We start from the raw sequence: 18,959 nt of genomic DNA, 5'->3' as shown, positions 1-18,959 counted from the left end.
AACCAATACCATCCTTTCCCTTTAGGAATGGGCCACCACTGAATTACGATACCATCTATATTAATAGCGTGATTGCAATTTGAATGGTGACCTACATCTGTGGCATTTAAACAAGCATGATCTCCTACCCTGGTTCCCAGTGTAATACATCTTTGTGCACAGGTGTAATATTTATTACCTGCATTAAGATTAACTATTCCAAATTTTAACTTTTCCTTCGAATACAGATTGCTAGTGTTCACCCACAAATTTGTCCATGAGACAGTGTTAGGAATTGGAACTCCAGTTAATGGGAGATCCAGGCTTTCTCCTGATTTAGGCAACTGTGCACACACCCAACAGTCAGTACGATTGAAAACCTTAGTGATATTCTGCACTAATTTCAGGTATAAGTTCTGGTCCCAAGCTTGTGCTCCGGTTATCATATGAGTCCTAATTGTGACCGGCGCAATTTCACACGCAAGGGTCCTGAAGGTTTGACCTGCCATGTCTTCTCTGGCTCTGGTGCTTTCTTTATTCTTGAGTAATGCATTCAAGCAGGTTGTTCCTTTATCTTCACTGCTGTAAAGGTGGTCAGTAATCTCTGGTACGGTCTGCTCCACTTCTCCTGTAGAGGATCTCCAGAAAAATTCTTAACATAAACCCAGTCTCCAGATCTGAAAGGGTGGATCGGATAATCCAAACCTCTTGCTCTTGTCCCTGCTATTCTCTTATTTATCTCTTCCAATTGTTTTCCTAAATTAATCAAAAACTGTCGTAGACAGCCTTCTCTCACTTCCTGAAGACTTTCCCCTGTAAACTGGGACTGATATGGTCTTCCATACAAAATCTCAAATGGGCTAACCTCTTCTTTCGACCGAGGTTTAGTTTGAATTCTTAATAGAGCCAGTGGTAACGCCTGGTACCAATATAAATTTGTTTCCTGACATATTTTACTAATCTGTTTAATCAGATGGTTCATCTTTTCTACTTACCCACTGGCCTGAGGCCTGTATGGAACACGTAGTTGCCAATCAGTTTCAAATTTTTTCGCTAATTTCTTGTGACAATTTTGCACTAAAGTGTTAACCTCAGTCTGAAGAAATTGCCTCTGGTACTCCAAAACGAGGTATGATCTCGTTAAATAATATTTTAATCGCTTGTCTTGCATTATTTATCCTACAAGGGAATGCTTCTGGCCAGCCTGAAAAAGTATCCTTTAACACCAACAAATATTGATAACCTCCTTTTCTTGATAATTCAGAAAAATCTGTTTGCCACTGCTGTCCCAGATAACTTCCTCTCACAATTGTCCTAATTTGATTTCTATTTTCACTTTTAGGATTATTCTTAAGACATAGCTAACATTGTTTTGTCACTTACTGAACTATAGTATATAGATTTCTTCCTACAATTTGTTTGTTTAAGTGTTTATACAAAGAGTTACTATCACAATGAGTTTTATTATGTTCCTCCTGAACTAACTTCCAGAGTTGGTTATAGGGGGTTACAATTCTCCCATCAGGTATCTGAACCCCACCCTCTTTATTTTCCTGTCCTTTTAGATCTTGAATCAATTTTCTATCCTCTTTTGAATATCTAGGTTTAGATTTCTCAATTGTTAGTTTGCCATCAGGGATTAAGGACATGATTTTAGATTGTTCAGCTGCTCGTTTGGCTTCAAAATCGGCCAAATTATTTCCAATTTCCTGATCAGAGTCACCTTGATGTCCTTTACAGTACATAATAGCTACTTGTTCAGGTAGCTGAACAGCTTCTAGTAATTGTAGAATTTCTGTAGCATGTTTAATCTGTTTCCCTTGTGTATTCAAAAGTCCTTGCTCTTTCCAGATAGCACCACGTGCATGGACCACACCAAATGCGTATTTAGAATCAGTCCAAATATTTATCCTTTTATCTTCAGGCAGTTCCAGGGCTCTCGTTAATGTTATTATTTCTGCCTTCTGGGCAGAGGTGTTTGCTGGTAAAGGTTTAGCTTCTATTACCTGTGAAGTGGTGGTAACGGCATATCCTGCCTTTCGTTCACCTGCTTTCGTTCATGAAGCTACTACCTCAGTAAACCAAGAATCAGCGCCTTCCAGAGGTTTTTCTTTCAAGTCTGGTCGGCTCAAATACACAGTCTCTATGGTGGCCAAGCAATTGTGTGTTAGTAGTTCTGTCAGTTGTTCCTGCAAAAAGGATGCTGGATTCACCACATCGGTGACCACAATTTCTATATCATCCTGTTCCACAAGTGTGGCCTGGTATTTTAAAAAACGTGAAGGAGATAACCAGTGGGCTCCTTTCTGCTCCAGGACTGCTGATACTGCATGGGACACTAGCACAGTAATCTTCTGTCCCAAGGTGAATTTGCGAGCCTCTTCAATATTTATGATGACTGCGGCCACAGCCCTCAGGCATCCGGGCCATCCTTTGCTCGCTTCATCCAGTTGTTTTGAAAAATATGCCACTGCCCTTCTGTATGGTCCTAGTTTCTGAGCAAGGACCCCCAAGGCTATTCCTTGTTTTTTATAGGAATATAGCCTAAAGGATTTAGTCACATCTGGAAGTCACAGAGTTGCAGCTCTCACTGGCTCTGTTTTTAAATTTTTAAAAGCCCCTCTGCTGTATCAGTCCGTTTTAAAGAGGGAGGGTTTCCTTTCAACAGTTCATACAGTGGTCTTACCAGAACACCATAATCATGGATCCAAAGTCTGCACCCATCCGGTCATTCCCAGGAATGCCTGGAGCTCCTTGGTGGTTGACGGTCATGGAGTCTGACAAAGGGCTTCTTTTCTAGCAGCTCCAAGTTCTGTCTGTCCTCCTGCTATTTCATATCCTAGGTAGGAAACTCAGGTTTGGATTAGTTGGGCCTTTCATTTGGATACCCAATAACCATTCAGTCCCAGAAAATTGAATAATTCCACTGTCCACTGGATACATTCTGCCTTTGTTTCTGTAGCAATTAATAGGTCATCCACATATTGTAACAGAGTCCCGTCTGAGTAGGTGGCTTCCGTGATTCTAGTTCTCATGCTAGCTGATTTCCAAAAATTGCTGGACTGTTTTAAACTCTTTAGGTAATACTGCCCAAGTTAATTGAGTTTCCCTTCCTGTGTCAGGATTTTCCCATTCAAAAGCAAATAACTTTGGCTTTCTTTGGCCAATGGTAAGCAAAAGAAAATGTCCTTTAAATCCAGGATGGCAAACCATTTCTGATTATTATTCAGTTTAGCCAATAAGTCATACAAATTAGCTACTACTGGACGAATATACTCTGCTGTTTTGTTGATTGCCCTGAGATCTTGAACCAATCTGCACCTTTTGCCATCATATTCCTTTAGTGTCCAGATAGGAGTGCCATATTCCAAGTCACATTCAATTAATAATCTATATTTTAAAATTTATCAGTGATTGTTGATTCCCTTTGATCTTCTAATTTTAAGGGATATTGTTTTATTCTAATTGAGCAAGGCTCCCCCTCCTTTTTATTTACACTTTAAGAGGCAAAGCATTTTTCGCCTTACCTGGAACTTCAGGTGCCCATACTCCCAGATATACCTGATTAAGTTTTTCTTCTATTTCAGGGAGGTCCTCCTGTTTGCTTTTCTGCTGAATTAAAGATAAACTCAAAACTGCAATTAATTGATTATTTTTAACTCTAAATTCCATTTTGCCTTCTTTAAATGTTGCTTCTTGCCCTAATAAACATTTTAGAGAATTTGGCATGCATAAAAATTTATGCATTCCTATTTTTTTCCCAATTTGTACTTTAAAGGTTTCAGAAAGAATGCTTCACTTTTTTTTTTCCTGGTGGCCAGTAGCTCCCACATCTGTAGCGAATTCTTTTCTCTCTGATTTAATACCAAATAACTTGGTCCTGTAATTGCTAAAATTCCACTTTATTTCCTCTAGTCTCTAGTTTTAATTTAACCAGTGGATCTGGTAAGGTAGATTCCCCAGGTCCCTGTCAGTCTAGTTGCAATTCAGTCACCGGATCCACCCCATGCCACTGCCCCCCCACCCAGGGCAGTCTCACTTCCAACGTCCAAACTCCCCACAGCCCGCACACCGATCCGCTTCCACAGAAGAGCCCACTCCCCCACCTCTGCCCGACATCCCTCCTCCCAGGCTCAAACACAGGAGCTGCTCGAGCTCCCCTCCTTTCCCCCTTGGTTTTCCCTTTTGTTTTTTTTTTTTTATCTCACAGTTGCTCACCCTGCTCTGCAGAGGCTGCAGGTGCCTGCCTCTGCAACAGCACTTCTGCTTTAACCCTTTCCTAACTCTGAATGTGAATCTGCCGCTTTTTGCCAGTGGCAGCAATCTCTTCCTCCTTATCAATATCAGATAGGACAGGTGCAGAGGGTGCTCCTCTCAGAGGTACCTGTGACACATACTTTTCCAACCTACCTTCCTGATTACTGTTTTTTAACTTTAAACATCTTTCCCCAATATCACAGGCTGAACAGCATCTCTCCATCTTAACTTTCAGTTTTTCCCTGTCCTTTTCCAAAGCGAAAATTAAGGGATCTGGCAGAGCTATATTAATTCTGCATTCAGTCCCTCACTCCACGTGGTTTCTTAAAGTGAAAAACACATCTGCATACATTACTTCATCCCATTTTCCTTGCCACCTCAAAACAACATTAATTGTAACAATATATTATAGTTCAGAGTTCCATTTTCAGGCCATTTTCCCTGATTTTCCAAAATATACAAAGGCCACCATCGGTTACAATATTTTACCAATGTTTTCTTATTTACCGAGCCCCCAGGAGACCCTCCAAGTTACTTCCAGTGTGCCAAAATGCACCCTAAAAGACTCTTTTTCAAGATCTCTTCACTCTGCTGACTTTCCATTATCAGTCTCACATTCACACACACACACGGGATCCCACAGACACACTGCACACAGTTACAACACTGGAGACAGAGACTAAAATTCTATCAAACAAACAACAGTTAATAACACAGTTATAGCATCCTGTCACCAATACCAAAGCACACGACCAAAATCCTTAACGTAACAAGCCACAAAATAAATCAAATACCAACAAGATCCAAAACCATTTCCACAAGACACCCCCTGTGTCTTGTAGGACCCAAACCACAAGAAGCCCCCTGCTTCTTGTGGGTGTATACCAGACGGACGCTAGCAGCCGGGTATTCGCCTTTACCCACGAGATTTCCTATCTCGATTTACGGAAGGCTTCCAAACCTTGCGTATGCTTACCAAACCAACCCAATTACCAATGCAGTCTTTATGCAAGATGCCCGCTGCACCTTACAGACCATACAAAAGAAAAGAATACCTTTGATGAAGATGGTCCTTGTCTGCTCCTGCAGTGATCCGAATGAGTCGAGGGGTCCCTCCGGGAAAAATTCCCGAGGGCCCTAGGGAGCCCTGTCCTCAGTGGGTCCTGCAGCCGAGCAGAGAGGGTCCCATCTGGGTCGCCAGATTGATTGGGAGAAAACTCCAGGAACAAACTTGCCAGCAAAGTTTTCAAGCTGACAAGCAGGTATTCTTTATTGCGGCGCCAGGAGACACGGGGGAGAGCTCCTCCTAACGTGTGTCTCCCCCCCTTTTGCTCCACAGGCTGTCCTTATCTAGTCCCTGGGCACACATACATTACGTCATTTTCCAGAAAGTTCCCCGCATGCGTACAGAATTGTGGCAGTGGTCTCTGAGGGTCGTTTACTTCTTCCAACAATCTTCATCACTTCTGGCAGCCTTTGGAGCATGCGCAGTAGATGCTCATACCAGTTTAATTGGTTCGTTAGCACAGGAGACATAATAATCCTCCTACTTATCAGTTAGTTTAACAGTATCCCATCCTGGACACCTGCCATTCCCAGATACTCCTTATCCCTGTGCCCTGTTCTTTCTAGCCTGTTTTTCTTAAAACTCTGTCAACTATAACAATTTATCTTGCACAAGAATGCTCAGTGTGTTCTCTAGCTGCACTCTATTTTTTTTCTATGTACCATGCACTTCAGTAATTTTCCATTGCTACTGTTACAAAGCCATCAAACTTAGCATTACTTAAAACAGATTCTAAAGGTTTTTATATTCCATTTTGTGATTTTCTGTCCCCCTTGTTTAACTCCTTCCCACCCCTCTCCAAGGGCCCTTCCCAAGGCTGTGGCTGCAGCCAGGAACAGCAAACCCCAAACGGCCTCTTCCAGCAGCACCAAACATCCCATTCCCACGTGTTTGCCCCCCCAGACTAGAACGGGGCTGGCACAGCAGCAGCTCGCCGAGGCAGGGAGCACTCCCAGCGCCCATCACGCTGCAGGGAAAGGGCTTCCCTGGGTGCCTGCCTGGGTGCGGAGGAGCACAGGGCTCACCTGGGATGCGGGAGGGATGCACACAGCTCTTGCTGCTGCGCTGCAGTTGGGCAGTGCAGCTCTGCAGCCCCCCCGGGCAGGGCAGGGAGCCGCTGGCAAAGAGAAAGGGACCATTTCAAACCCGCAGGGCTCAGGGCAGAGGCCCCCCCTCATCCCCAGCTGGCACAGGGGAGGTGGCACAGACACAGGCAAGGATGGGGGCTCGAGCCCCAGCGGGGAGCAGAGGCAGGAGCTGCCTGCACGGAGCACTGAGGGGCACAGGGGGCTGGTGCCTGTCTCACCTCTCCACTCGCCTCCGCTTCAGCGCAGGTGCTTTGGGGATGGAGGAGCTCTTCATGGCCAGCGCTGGGATGGGGGCTCTGTAGCCAAGGAAAAGAGGGTCAGCGCCAGGGGATTCCCCCAGGCTGCAGGGCCGCAGATCCCCAAACGCACACTGAGCCCATCCAGGGCAGCACTTACCTAGGCATGAAGGGGCCCTCCTGCTTTGCTTGCTGGCACTGACTCTTCTCCCTGTCCAAGCACTCTGAGTGGCGGACGGGAAGGGGCCCGATGGCGCTGGGGGATCTGCTGTCCGGGCAGACCTCAAAGGTCACATTGAGCTCATGGGCAGGCGGGGAGCACAGGTTCTGGGCAGCTGACACTGCCGGGGGCACACGGCTTTGGGGGACTGGTGCTGGGCAGGATTTGGGGGTGTAACCCAGTGGCACCGGGGAGCCAGGGGATGCTGGAGCTCCTGCTTCAAGCCAGGAAGTGCCAGGGCTCTCCGGACTGGGAATCTCCGCTGCCTTCCCACATCCCTGCTGCCGTTTCAATTGCCTCTTGACGCTGCGGCGAGGTCCTGATGGGGAGGCACCGCCCAGCCCAGACTTCCTGCTCTCAATCGGGCTGGAAGCCATGAGCACACGGCCGGAGAACGGAGCAGGCTGCTGCAGGCACTGCGGGGTGGGACTCAGCACCGGGGCACCGCACACGGTGACAGATGCCTCATCTAAAGCAGCAGGAAAGAAGCAGTCACCCCTCTGCCTGCAGCTCCCAGGAATGCCCGGAGCTCAGGGCATCCCCCTCTCCTCCAGCACCGCTCACTGGACTCTGCCCAACAAGCCCCACGGCAGTCATTTCCCAGCGGGGGTTTCCACCAAACCACATTAAACCCAGAGGAAAAGAGCCAGCACAAGGAATCCTGCCCCTGGCAGCCCAAAGGCACCAGCCTGCTCCCAGAGCAACTGCCTGTGGCAATGCCTGAGCTCTCCCAGGAACATGGGGTCTGCGCAGCCCACAGCTCGGCTGCTGGGTCCATGTGTTCGCAAGGAGGATGAGGAGGAAGAGCTCAGGCCTGGGCACACGTAGGCCGAGGACACAGCCAGGGTGACTTGGGCAAACGAACCACGGAGACAAAGGAGAGGGGCCAGCACCGACTGTCCCAGATCCAAATCCTCACCATCACAGCTCCACTTCATCCTCTTGGCTGGGGGGGCCTCGCTGAGCTCTGCAGACCTGCTCAGAGGCCCGGCTTGCTCAGGGCTCCCACCAGTGTCCTGAGGGACCAGCTGGGCCAGTTCCTCAAGCACGAGGACCAAGTCAGGGGTGAGGAGGTTGGCAGCCTTCAGGACGGAACAGAGCTTCCGGATGCCGCTCAGGCCAGAGGCCACAGGCCTGGGGACAGAGACAGGAACCAGTGAGCAGGAGACTTGAGCCAGTGTCACCAGGAACAGAGGCTCAGCACCACCAGCATCACCTCCGAGACACCAGCTCAGGTGGGGCAGGGCCCATTAGCAGAGCTCTGGGGGAAGAGAAGCCAATGGAAGCTGCGAGGTTCCCAAATGTCAATCTCTTGCTAGAGAAGAGCGAGCTGTGCGCTCAGCGCCTGCTTACAAGGGACCAGCCGGCACCTACAGACTTTTTGCTGCCCTTCAGGCACTCGATAGCTCGGCTGGAGACAGATCCAGGCCCACACCAAGGCCGGCTTCCCCCAGGAGACCTTTCTAAAGAGGTTCATTCTGCCAAGATGCTCGGGCAGAGCCATGAGCAGATGGTGCTGGGGGAGCCCTGCCAGGGCAGGACCCGGGGGAGCCAAGGCTGCAGCAAAGACTTCAGAGGCAGTTTCAGAACCAACAACACACACTTAAGGCTCCAGCAGTTGCTGTGCCTGGAAACCTTCGCAGCTGGCATTTCCAGCAGAGATTATTCCATGGGATTAGATCCCAGGAGCCAAATCCCTTCTTGTACAGGGCAGGCAGTCATCTGAAAGCAAAGATGTGGGCCCGCCTTCATCTAGACCATGCCCAGGCTGGTTACATGCAACAGCAGGGTGGACAGTCCACCTTCCCCAGGCAACCAAGAGGACACAGGGAGGGCAGGAGGACACTCACTTCTCTCTCACTTCTCTGTGCAGTGGCCGGACAGCCCCTGCAGTTTACTGCTTCCACCAAGCCTTGGCTGCTTCAGTCCCAGCCGCAGATCTGCCCGAAGGGATGCTCTGGGTCTGCTGGCAGGCATTGCCTCTGGAGCCTGGAGCAATAACCCAACATTCCTTACCCATCCAGCCCATGGTAGCCCACATTTGAGCTGAGTTTGGTCCCCAAGATGCTTGTTCCCTGGGAAGTTAAGGGGTTTCACTAGCAAACCACAGCCCAGCACGTGCTGAGCCAGGACACATGGACCCGCCGAGCTCCTGCCACTGGCCAGCAGGCCCAGTGCATCCCGTGAGAGCTCCAGCTTCTTCTGGGCCCTGCTCATCACGCCAAGCCCTCCTGTGCTGCCCATCCCTCCTCTCACCTCGCCCTCCAATTCCAGCTGCATCTGAACAGGCAAACCAGCCTGCAGCTCCTGCTGCTCTCCATCATTCTCCCCCTCATCATCGAGGGCCAAGCATATCTTTGGGACAGCTTCCTCCAACCTACAGAAGCCAGAGAAGCCGGCACTGAGCCAGAGAAGATCCTCTGGTGAAGCACCATTTTGCATGACAAGTTTTGGGATGGATCAAACACAAGACTGGGCCTTTGCAACCCAGCATCCCTTGGTGCTTGCGTGCTCTGCTCCAGCAGGTTCAGAACCAAACCCGACCACAGTCGAGATGATGCTGCACACCAGCAGCTCCTCTGCTTTCTGACAGGCACTAGGCTCTTACCAGCACTAAAACCCTGCAGGCTCCTTGACACAGGGGACACCAGGAGGTCACACACAAAAGCTCTCTTGCTTCTTTTCCCCCCAGCCTCACCTGGGCAGCTCCACTGGGCTCACGCTGGAGGGAGCCTGGGGCCCTGCTGCCTGCTTCTCTGCCTCTCGGGCAGCATCCTCATAAGCACGAAGCTTTGCCCGCAGCTCTGTCACCTGCAAGGAAGGATCCTCTGTTTGCTCAGATGGTTTTATGACCCCTGGAGCTCAGAGGTTTGCATCCCAAACAGACCATAGCTGAAGGCAGAGCCCTGCCCTCCCGACCAGCATCTCACCTCCCCTTTCAGCTGCTCACACATCTCCACATACCCACAGACGTGGGAGGCAGAGCTGCGCGTGCTGCTCTTCAGCTGCAGAGACAGGGACGAGACAGAGGTTAAAGAAGCACTGGGGCAGCACATACCCTCTCCTGACACCGGAGCAGGGCAGCTCCTCAGCCTCCTCCAGGATGCAGGGTCCCCATGGAGCCCCGGGCTGCCTGCAGCAGACACAGCCCGTACTCAGGGACCTACTGCCACAGTCACAAGCCTTTCTAGGCTCTGGGCCGGGGAGCTTTAGCAGAAGCCTAGGCACACACTGTCTGCAACTCCATCAGCTGCTTTCTGCCCAGAGCAGCACCCCCAGGGCTGGAAAACTCATGCTGGGTAAGGGAGGCTCCCACTGATCTCCCCCAGCACGCAGCAGACTCCCTCCCATCCATCAGCAGCTCCCAAACACACAACGCATCACCACCACCACCACCAGCTCCTCACCGACAGCTTGATCTCCTTGGCCCTGCTGGCATACTTGAGTGTGTTGTAGGTGTCCTCATAGACCAGCACAGAGGGGTTCACCGCCGCCACCATGATGCTGCGGCAGTTGCCACCCAGGCAGTCCTTCAGCAGGCGCGTCAGCTTGCTGTCCCGGTACGGGATGTGGCTTTGCTTGCTCTGTAGCAAGAGATCCAGGACCTGCTCAGCTCTTGGCCCTTGGGCACTCAGCTCCTAACCCTGAGGCACAAGGGGATGGCTGCGCTCACCCCCAGCACCAGCAGCACTGACACTTGAGGACACGGCTCACATTCAGCCAGCCCAGGGAGCCAGAGCCCAGCAGGGCCACGTGGGGAACAGCGTTACCTTCGCATCAGCCAAGGCGTTGATGACGTTGATGAGGGTCAGCAGCGAGCGGTTGATGTTGGCCCCCTCCCGCAGCCGCTCTCCCCCGGTGTTGGCGACCGACACCCGCTCTGAGCCTGCCAGGTCGATCAGGCTCATCTTGGCCACCTTCAGACCCCGACTGAGGCTGCCAGTGCAGTCGTGCTGCTTCACATGGATCTGTGAGGACAGACATGGGTGAGGCCGCAGCTCCACAAGGCTCATGGGGGCCGTGGCTGGAGGCGGCTCAACAGCAGGGCAAGAGGCTGATGTTTAGAACAGGATGGCCAAGTGGATCGTGTGGGCTGTGGGGCAGAGAGGAGCCTGACACGCCAAGAAGAGAAGCCAAAACCTCAGTGAGGGGACAAACAGCAAAACCATGGAAGGGATCCTGCAGGAAGTGACAGAGCTGTGGAAAATAATCAGCATCTCCTATGCGTGGTGCACAAGCAGGGCAGAGCTGGCTGGGTCCCCAAAGGGCAAAACACCACCCAGAGCCCCAGCACCAGTGGATTTTGTCAGACTCAAAGCACCAATGGGGGGGCTACAAGCCCTCAAAAGAAGGGGCTCTCTGTGCCCCCTTGCAGGCATCAGCCAGGGCTTTCAGTGCTGAGCCCAGATCCCAGCTGGTAAGGGCGAGGAGGGACACAGCCACCAAGACTCATCTGGCAGCATCCTTCCTCTTCTGCATCCCGGAAGGTCTCCCTGGAGAATGCAAATACTTTCCCCACAGCCTTCAAACACACTCAGCCCCCAAGGAACAACGCCTGCACAGACTGGAGATGCCATGGAAGTGCTGGAGCCCACTAACAGGTCCTGCATCCTCACCCGACTGTGGCTCACCTGCCAGGAGGCAAAGCTGGAAGCGGGAAGGGCACATTTCCAGCACAGCGAATGGATTCACAGCAGGCAGCAATCCAGCACCCCCCAATAAACTCAGCTGGGATGCCAGCTGGAAAAGCATCCAGACACCTGGACTTCCCCCTGGAAGCAGCCACGGGTGAGACACCAGGTTTAGACTGAAACTGCAGTCAGAGCCCTCCGTCTGCGCACACAGCCGTGACCGCCCTGCTCATTCAGGAGAGGGCCCGGCTGCAACTGAAACCAACTGGCAGGTTTGCACAAGAAAGCACCAAGAAACTGGGGAGCCAATTCACAGAGCCCCTGCGAGAGGGCAATTCCCAGCTCAGTGCCAAGGAAGACACCATGGAGGAGACAGCCTGCTCCAGGCACCCTTTGCTATGGCTCAGGTTTCAGGGACAGCTCCCACACCTTGAGTCAACAAGAGTGAAAAGCACACAGTGAAGTTTCAGCCCCAAGAGACAGAACACCAAGCTGAGAGCATGGAGCTGCCTGGGAGGCGTGGCCACCAGCATGACCAGTACCTCCCGTTCTGCAGCAGCATGGCCAGGGCCCTGCTCAGACACATACCTCTGTTTGCAGGGCTACAACCACTCTGCTTTACCCCATGGCACATGAGGAGCAGGGGCAGGAACCCCAGGCCTGGCATGGCCTTGCTTCCTCGTCTCTTTTTAAGCACAAACCCCTGTGACACTGCAGCCACCAGCCCTCACCTGGAAGATGGCATGCGAGCAGGAGGAGACAGCGCTGGCGTCAGTGGGATGCTGCGTCCGGTTTCTGTTGCCATTGGCCAACATCTCCAGAAGCTGCTCTGCTGAGGCAGGCTGGGAGAGAACAGGGAGAGGGATGATACCAGTGTGCCCCATCTGCAGGCACAGACACAACCCGACCCAGAGCACCCACAACTCCGGCATCCTGCAGCACCGTGGGCCTCGTTTCAGCTCAGGCTCATGTTTGCTGCCAGCCAGGAGCTGTGCAGGTGGCACCCCCCTATCTTCAGACACCCCCATCTCCAGCACACGTCTGCTTTCAGAGCTGGTGGGGTGCAGCACTGCCCGTTTTTATACCTGGTGTGCCCATTTTAATACCTGCCTGGTGGAAGGAGAGGCCCTGAACCACAGCTCCTCGCTCAGGATCCTCCCGGATGGCTAGCGGTCCCTTGGGCTCCAGCAGGTCATAGATCTGTTCGTTGTACACCTGAAGCAGGGAACTCACTGTAAGGCTGAAGTATGGCTCCTCAGTGGTGAGCAGGGAGAGGAGCTCTGTAGCCCAGGGTCACACATGACCTCGTGTCCCACTCCCAACACCCCCTCCAGGACGTCACTGCACCCAGAGCCGCTGATGGTGCCCTAGGGGACAGCTCAGGAGGGCTTTCAGAGCAACGCACTTGGCCACAGCTCCTCTAAAGCCTTTCCAGCCAGGAACCCCTCATTGCTACGTGCACCGTGGCAAGGAGGAGAAAATGCCCCGATTCCAGACAGGAGAAACCAGTAACGCCAGTTCATTGAACTGGCAGGCTGAGCATGCTTCCAGCTGGGCTCTAGGGCTGCCCTGGGGACACTGGGTACCCTGAATGTGGCACTACAGGGTCTGCATCAACCCCGAATCTTAGTGACAGTGACCCAGTTGCGGCAGCCACAATGCACCTCCTGGTAGGAGACTAGGACCTCACAGCTCTTCTCCTGCTTTCTGGCCTCCATCCTCCTGTACAGCTCCACCATGGTGAAGTACATGATGCCAGGGCTGTGCTCCGAGCCCAGCATGGTGTGGGTTTTCCCTGCTCCGGTCGCGCCATAGGCAAACACTGAGAGGAGAAAGGGCGGATGGGTGAAAGCCTGACTGGGAGCAGCAGAATGTCCGCTCCTTGCTGCAGAGGAGATGTGGAGATCTTCCCGCAGCAACCCCTGCAGCAGGGCTCGCTCACAGGCTCCCAGAGATGAGGCAAAGCCCATTACCCTCTGCACTACCGGCAGGAGCCTTCAGTGCAGGTCATTTCCTCAGTTCAGCCTCTCCCATTTAGCAGAAGCAGAATGGGTCCCCAAACCATCACCACTTGGATGCTGCAGTCGCCTCCAAACTCTTCCCTTTAATAAACCAAGCAGCCCTATTCCCCCATCTCTCACCAGAATGGGTTTCTCCATCCAGCCCTCGTAATTCATCTCATTTTTCCACCCCAGCCTTTCAACACCCTCTTTAAAGCATCACCATCAGAGCAGGACACACTGATCTAGAGAGCCTCAGCCTTTCTCCCTGTTAGCAGCACTCGGTGCCTTGCAACTCTCTCTTTGAGGATCCTGGAGCTCTTTTATGCAGATAGAGACACGAGACATGCCTGCCAGGTGGGCACGGTGACAGAGGCAGGCTTCAGCGCCTCGCCGAGCACACGGGGAGCCAGGAATAGCATCCTGCAGCGCCAGGGCCCCGCTCGGCACACGAGGAGACGGGAGTGCGGTGTCTCCCGCTCGGTGCCTGCCTTGCACAAGTGATGGGCTCATTAAGGCACCGTCGGCTGACGGCCTGCAAACGGCACAAGGCCTGCAGCACCATGAGAGGAGCTTTCAGGCCCAGCTTCATGGAGCTGCCAGCCTGGGAGATGCTCAGGAGGGGCACAGCAACCCCCAGAGCTCCCCAAGAAGTGGCTGCTTCACCCCAGATCCCCCTCCGAAACTCAGCATCCCCTGTGGATGCAGCCCCACATCCAACCTACCTTCACTCCTGCCACAGTGCTCTGCTCACTCCCCTTCAGGTCAGTGCCCACCACAACCCACAGGTCCCTCCCAGTCACACAGATCCCAGCCTGCACCCAGCTCCTGGGTTATCCCATTACAAGCGCAAGGCTTCCCACTCCTCTGTGTTAAGCTACACACCATTCTGGTTCGCCTTTCCCAGCCCAGCCAGGGCTCTCCCACAAACCACATCACATCCTGACCACACTTGCCATCACTAAGGGATGTCACCGACCAGTTGAAGGCTGCAGGTTTTGCACTGCTCTTGTGCCTCCCCCCACCACCTGCCTGTGGGCCCCCAAACTAAACCCACAGCTCTCCCAACAGACGGGGCAGGAGCTCCCAAAGGATCCAAGCCATTCGGCAGCTCTCACCAGAGCAGTTGTAGCCCTCGAGGACGCTGTCCAGCAGCTCGGAGGTGGTGTGCTGGAACACCTCCTCCTGCGTGGCCTCTTCCCCAAAGACCCGGTCGAAGACAAAGTCCAGGCCCTTGCCCTTGGGCCCAAGCGTGGGCAGCGCGCTGCCGGGGGGAGCCCCGGGCCCCGCGGGGGTGAGGACGATGCCGCGCTGGTTAACGACGTGCACGACCAGGGGCAGGGCCTGCTCACTGCGGGCCAGGGGCCACACACGCACCACCACAGCCACGGTGCCCTCCTCGGGCGGGGGGCACGGCCCCATGGGGGCAGCAGGGGCAGGCACCAGGCAGGCAGCAGGGGCAGGCACCAGGCTGGCAGCAGGGGCAGGCACCAGGCTGGCAGCAGGGGCAGGCACCAGGCAGGCAGCAGGGGCAGGCACCAGGCTGGCAGCAGGGGCAGGCACCAGGCTGGCAGCAGGGGCAGGCACCAGGCAGGCAGCAGGGGCAGGCACCAGGCTGGCAGCAGGGGCAGGCACCAGGCTGGCAGCAGGGGCAGGCCCCCGGCTGCTGGCACGGCTCAGCTCCGAGCTCCGACGTCTCACAACAGACCTCGCACACCCTGGGGGAGGGCAACGGCTCAGCGCGGGGGAAGCGTTTAAAGCGGGGGGGTCTTGAAGCTGGGCAGGGCCCTGCGCACCCCCCCTGCCCCAACCCCAGAGCCACCGCTGTAACCCCCAACTGCCTCCCCCACGGCCCCACATCCCCCCCACCCCGGCACCGACCCCCGACCCCCCTCCGGGCCCCCACAGCCACTCACCCCCTCCAGGGCCCTGCCCCACCGCCCTCCCTGACGCCTCGGACCCCTCACACCTGCTCCCTTCCGGCCCCACATCGCCCCACATCGCCCCCTAAGCCCCACTCGCTCGCCCCCGCCACAGCCCCCACCTCCTCTCTCCACAGCGGCCGCCGCTCCGGAGTCAAACGGAAGCTCAATACCCGCCCTCTCTCCTGATTGGTCTCCTTGCCACGCCTCCCCTCCCATTGGCTCCTAGCGGGACCCTCCCCTCGAGGTGCCCCATGGGAGTTGTAGTCCCGCCGTGCCCTGGCCGGCCGCCATCTTCGCTCCGTGCCCATCCCTCCCGCGGCCTCGGTGCCGGGGCGGGCCCTGAGGCGGCAGAGCCGGCGGTGCCAGCGGGCAGAGAGCAGACCGGGCCCGCGGGGGGCTCGGGGGCTGGGGTCTGCCTCTGGAGGCCCCGGCACTCAGGAGCCTCCCGGGCAGTGAGTGCTGAGGGGCGAGCCCCCACCGCGGGGCCCCCTGCACGGCCCCAGCGGCTCCGTCCTCGAACCGCCCCCAGGAGGAGGCCGCTGGCCCCGGGCCCCCGCTGGCAGCTCCTGCCCGTGGTTCAGCACCATTACCCGTTCAGCACCATTACCCGTTCAGCACCGTTACCCATTCAGCACCGTTACCCATTCAGCACCGTTACCCGTTCAGCACCGTTACCCGTTCAGCACCGTTACGCATTCAGCACCGTTACCCGGTCAGCACCGTTACCTGCTCAGCACCGTCACCCATTCAGCACCGTTACCCATTCAGCACCGTTACGCTCAGCCCCTTGGACAGCCCCCCCCCCGGGTCAACACAGCGCCATGACACCAGCCCCTACACCCTGGGTTAGGTGCACGTGCCCATACCACACCCTCCACCACTGTCCCCAGGGGCCACCCATGTCCCCATCACCACCCTGGTACCCAGCAATACCTGGTCCCCAGGGCTACCCTGGTCCTGGTGACCACCCTGGTCCCTGGGGACACCCCGATTCCCACATTAGTCCTAGGTGTCACCCTGGTCCTTGTTCCTACCATGATCCCCATCACCGCAATGGTCCCCAGAACAAGCCTGATCACCATCCCCGTATCCACCCTGGTCCTGGCGATGCTCCTCACACCCATCCCCAGTGGCCACTCTCAATCCTGTCCCAGCGGCCACCTTGGTCCCTGGGGGCATCCTGGTGGTCCCCCTGCTCCCCATCACCACTCTGCTCCTGATCATCCTCCTGGTCACAGCAGCCACCTTGAGCCCACGCCTACCCCAAGCCAGGCAGCTCCTTACTTGTGCTGGAGGCTGCCGAGGTCCTGGCTGAGGTTGTCCCTCTGCGTCTCCAGATGGGCCTTGGCAGTGGCCAAGTGCTCCACGCGGCCCCGCAGCTCACGCAGCTCCTCCCGGTAGACGTCGGCCACATGCGAGGGCTCCTGGTCCCGCGCCTGGTTCAGCTCCAGCGCCAGCCCCCGGTTCTGCTGCTCCGGCAGCCGGACCTTCTCGACGGAGCTGGCGAAGCGGTCGTTGAGCTCCATCAGCTCCACCTTCTCCTTGCTGCGCGTCTCCCTGAACTCCGAGTTGAGCGTAGTGGCCAGCGAGAAATCCATCCTGCCCGTGCCCATGCGGGGACCCAGCTGGGTGCTGCAGGGCGCCCAGAGCCGCGCCGGGGAGCTGGCAGGGAGCACCCGGTGCAGCGGGGCGGCGGTGCCGGAGTGGCGGCTGTAGGAGGACAGGCGCTGGCTCTCCATGCCGATGGGATGAGGGGTTGCGATGCGCCGGGATGAGGGGTTTTATGGAGCCCCGGAGCCCCCGTCCCGCCGGCACTGGCCACTGGCCACAGAGCTGGAGGAATGGCACAAAACCCAGCCTCTGCGGCGCTTGCAGGGGTGAATGTGCCCTGGCACCCGGCCTGGGCACCGGGAACCGCCTGCCCCATCCACAGGCTCTGCTGGGATCCGGGGAGGGCCCGCGACAGCCGACATAGGGAGCACAGAGCACGGCCATCCCTACCCATCCCTTCTCCATCCCCATCCCGGCTCCATCCCTACCCACGGGGCAGCCGGTGGGGTTCGCTGGGCGCAGTGCCCTGGGGACACGGGGTGCTGGGTCCGAGGTGTCACAGGGTGCCCGCTGCAGTGCCAGGGGTGTGCCTGCACCCTGGGGATCCATCCAGCAGCGTCTTGAGGTGCTCAGGGTAGGGAGAGCCCCTGGGCAGGCTCAGGGGTGGGTGTGCACCCCCCCGCCATGCACACACACGTGGCTCTCCTGTGGTTCTGCCTCCTGATGATGCTGATGCTGACCTGGATGCTCCTTTGGAGCCGGGGCCTCTGGATCCGGGCAAGGAGCCTGGTTCACATCCCCCACATCCTTATGACAAACGGGCAGCTGTAAAGGGAGAAGGGAGAGGGGCAGGGATGCGGATGGACAGAGAGCTTTCCCGGTGACGTGTGTGCCGGAGCAGGACCCGCCGTGGGAAGGTCTCTGCTATGCTCTTATGAACGATACCAGGCGAATGGTGACGGACCATGGACCCGGGGCCCCATAGAGACCTCATTTGACAGGGTCTCTCTGGGATACTCACATACCAGGGGCTGGCACATACAAATAGATCCATGTTGCCATCGACCCCTGGAGATTTTTCCAGCCTGATCGTCCATCCTCACAGGGTCCTGGCGCCACGTTCTGTGCAGGGGGCTGTGGAGTGGCGTAATGATGGTCTGGGTTTTGTGTTTCAAACACTGTAATTGTGGGGAGTGTGCTTGTGCGATCCCATGCGTGTGTCTGTGTCTGTGTGCGTGTGTGTTGGTGGCAGGCAGTGTTCTGTGTACTTTCTGTTGTCGGGTTCCCGTATTAGTTTTTAAGGGGTTGGAAGAAGCAGTGCGGCCACCTCAGTTGCATCACCGTGTGCAAAAGAAGCTGCCCCCCGATCCGCTTCCCAGCGCTCCAGCGGTGGCACGGCCGGGATGGACACCGGAGCCGTGCAGTGAAGGAAAACAAACCCAAACCCTTTCCATCTATGGGAGCACTGGGGCAGTTTGTAGAGACCCCACAGACAAGGCCTAAAGAGCGCCTGCAACACGCAGGGCACACGGGAGGAGCCCTGCTCAGTGTGTTTAAAGTGACCTGGGGGTGAATCGAGGGCTGGGAGGAACGGATGGATCGGGTGACACCAGAGCTGCTGGCTGGAACAGCGAGAGGGGCAGCGCAGCCCCAGCTCCATCAGCCCCGGCACCTCCATCAGCCCCTCACCTCCATCAGCTCCATCAGCCCCATCACCTCCATCAGCTCCATCAGCTCCATCACCTTCATCAGCTTTATCACCTCCATCACCTCCATCAGCTCCATCCCCTCCATCAGCCGCCAGCCAAGCAGCATTGGGGGGCAGGAGAAGAAGAAAACAAACCGAGACAAGGCAGCCCTGGAACAGGAAGGAGCCAGCGCAGCTCCTGTGTTTCTGACCTGCCTGGCCCTCTAACCGCGGGGAATGGCCCAGCCGACTCCTGCAGCGTTAACACTGGGCCACTTGCTCCTGCGGCTGCTGCACGCTCCTTGTGCATCAGGACGCC

General features: G+C 55.5%; 2 protein-coding genes across 2 annotated transcripts; both read right to left on the bottom strand.

Moving 5' to 3' along the window:
- Positions 1-6,415: 6,415 nt before the first annotated feature.
- On the bottom strand, positions 6,416-15,161 carry LOC136024182 (kinesin-like protein KIF18B). Its single transcript, XM_065699366.1, has 13 exons — positions 14,596-15,161; positions 13,142-13,299; positions 12,588-12,692; positions 12,209-12,319; positions 10,617-10,814; positions 10,254-10,430; positions 9,777-9,851; positions 9,545-9,657; positions 9,103-9,223; positions 8,708-8,835; positions 7,766-7,980; positions 6,787-7,315; positions 6,416-6,686 (listed from the first exon to the last, which is right to left on the bottom strand). The coding sequence occupies exons 1-13, from the start codon at positions 14,897-14,899 to the stop codon at positions 6,605-6,607; spliced, it is 2,316 nt and encodes a 771-aa protein (XP_065555438.1). The 5' UTR covers positions 14,900-15,161; the 3' UTR covers positions 6,416-6,604.
- Positions 15,162-16,682: 1,521 nt separating this feature from the next.
- Positions 16,683-17,141, bottom strand: LOC136024241 (glial fibrillary acidic protein-like). Its single transcript, XM_065699449.1, has one exon. It carries the CDS (start codon positions 17,139-17,141, stop codon positions 16,683-16,685), a length of 459 nt encoding a protein of 152 aa, XP_065555521.1.
- Between the last annotated feature and the right edge of the window lie 1,818 nt (positions 17,142-18,959).

Source organism: Lathamus discolor, chromosome 20 (genome assembly GCF_037157495.1).
Source record: "Lathamus discolor isolate bLatDis1 chromosome 20, bLatDis1.hap1, whole genome shotgun sequence".
In the NCBI taxonomy this organism is placed as follows: domain Eukaryota; kingdom Metazoa; phylum Chordata; class Aves; order Psittaciformes; family Psittacidae; genus Lathamus; species Lathamus discolor.
The sequence above is the reverse complement of the archived record's forward strand: the minus strand, read 5'-3'. Positions and strand labels throughout refer to the sequence as shown.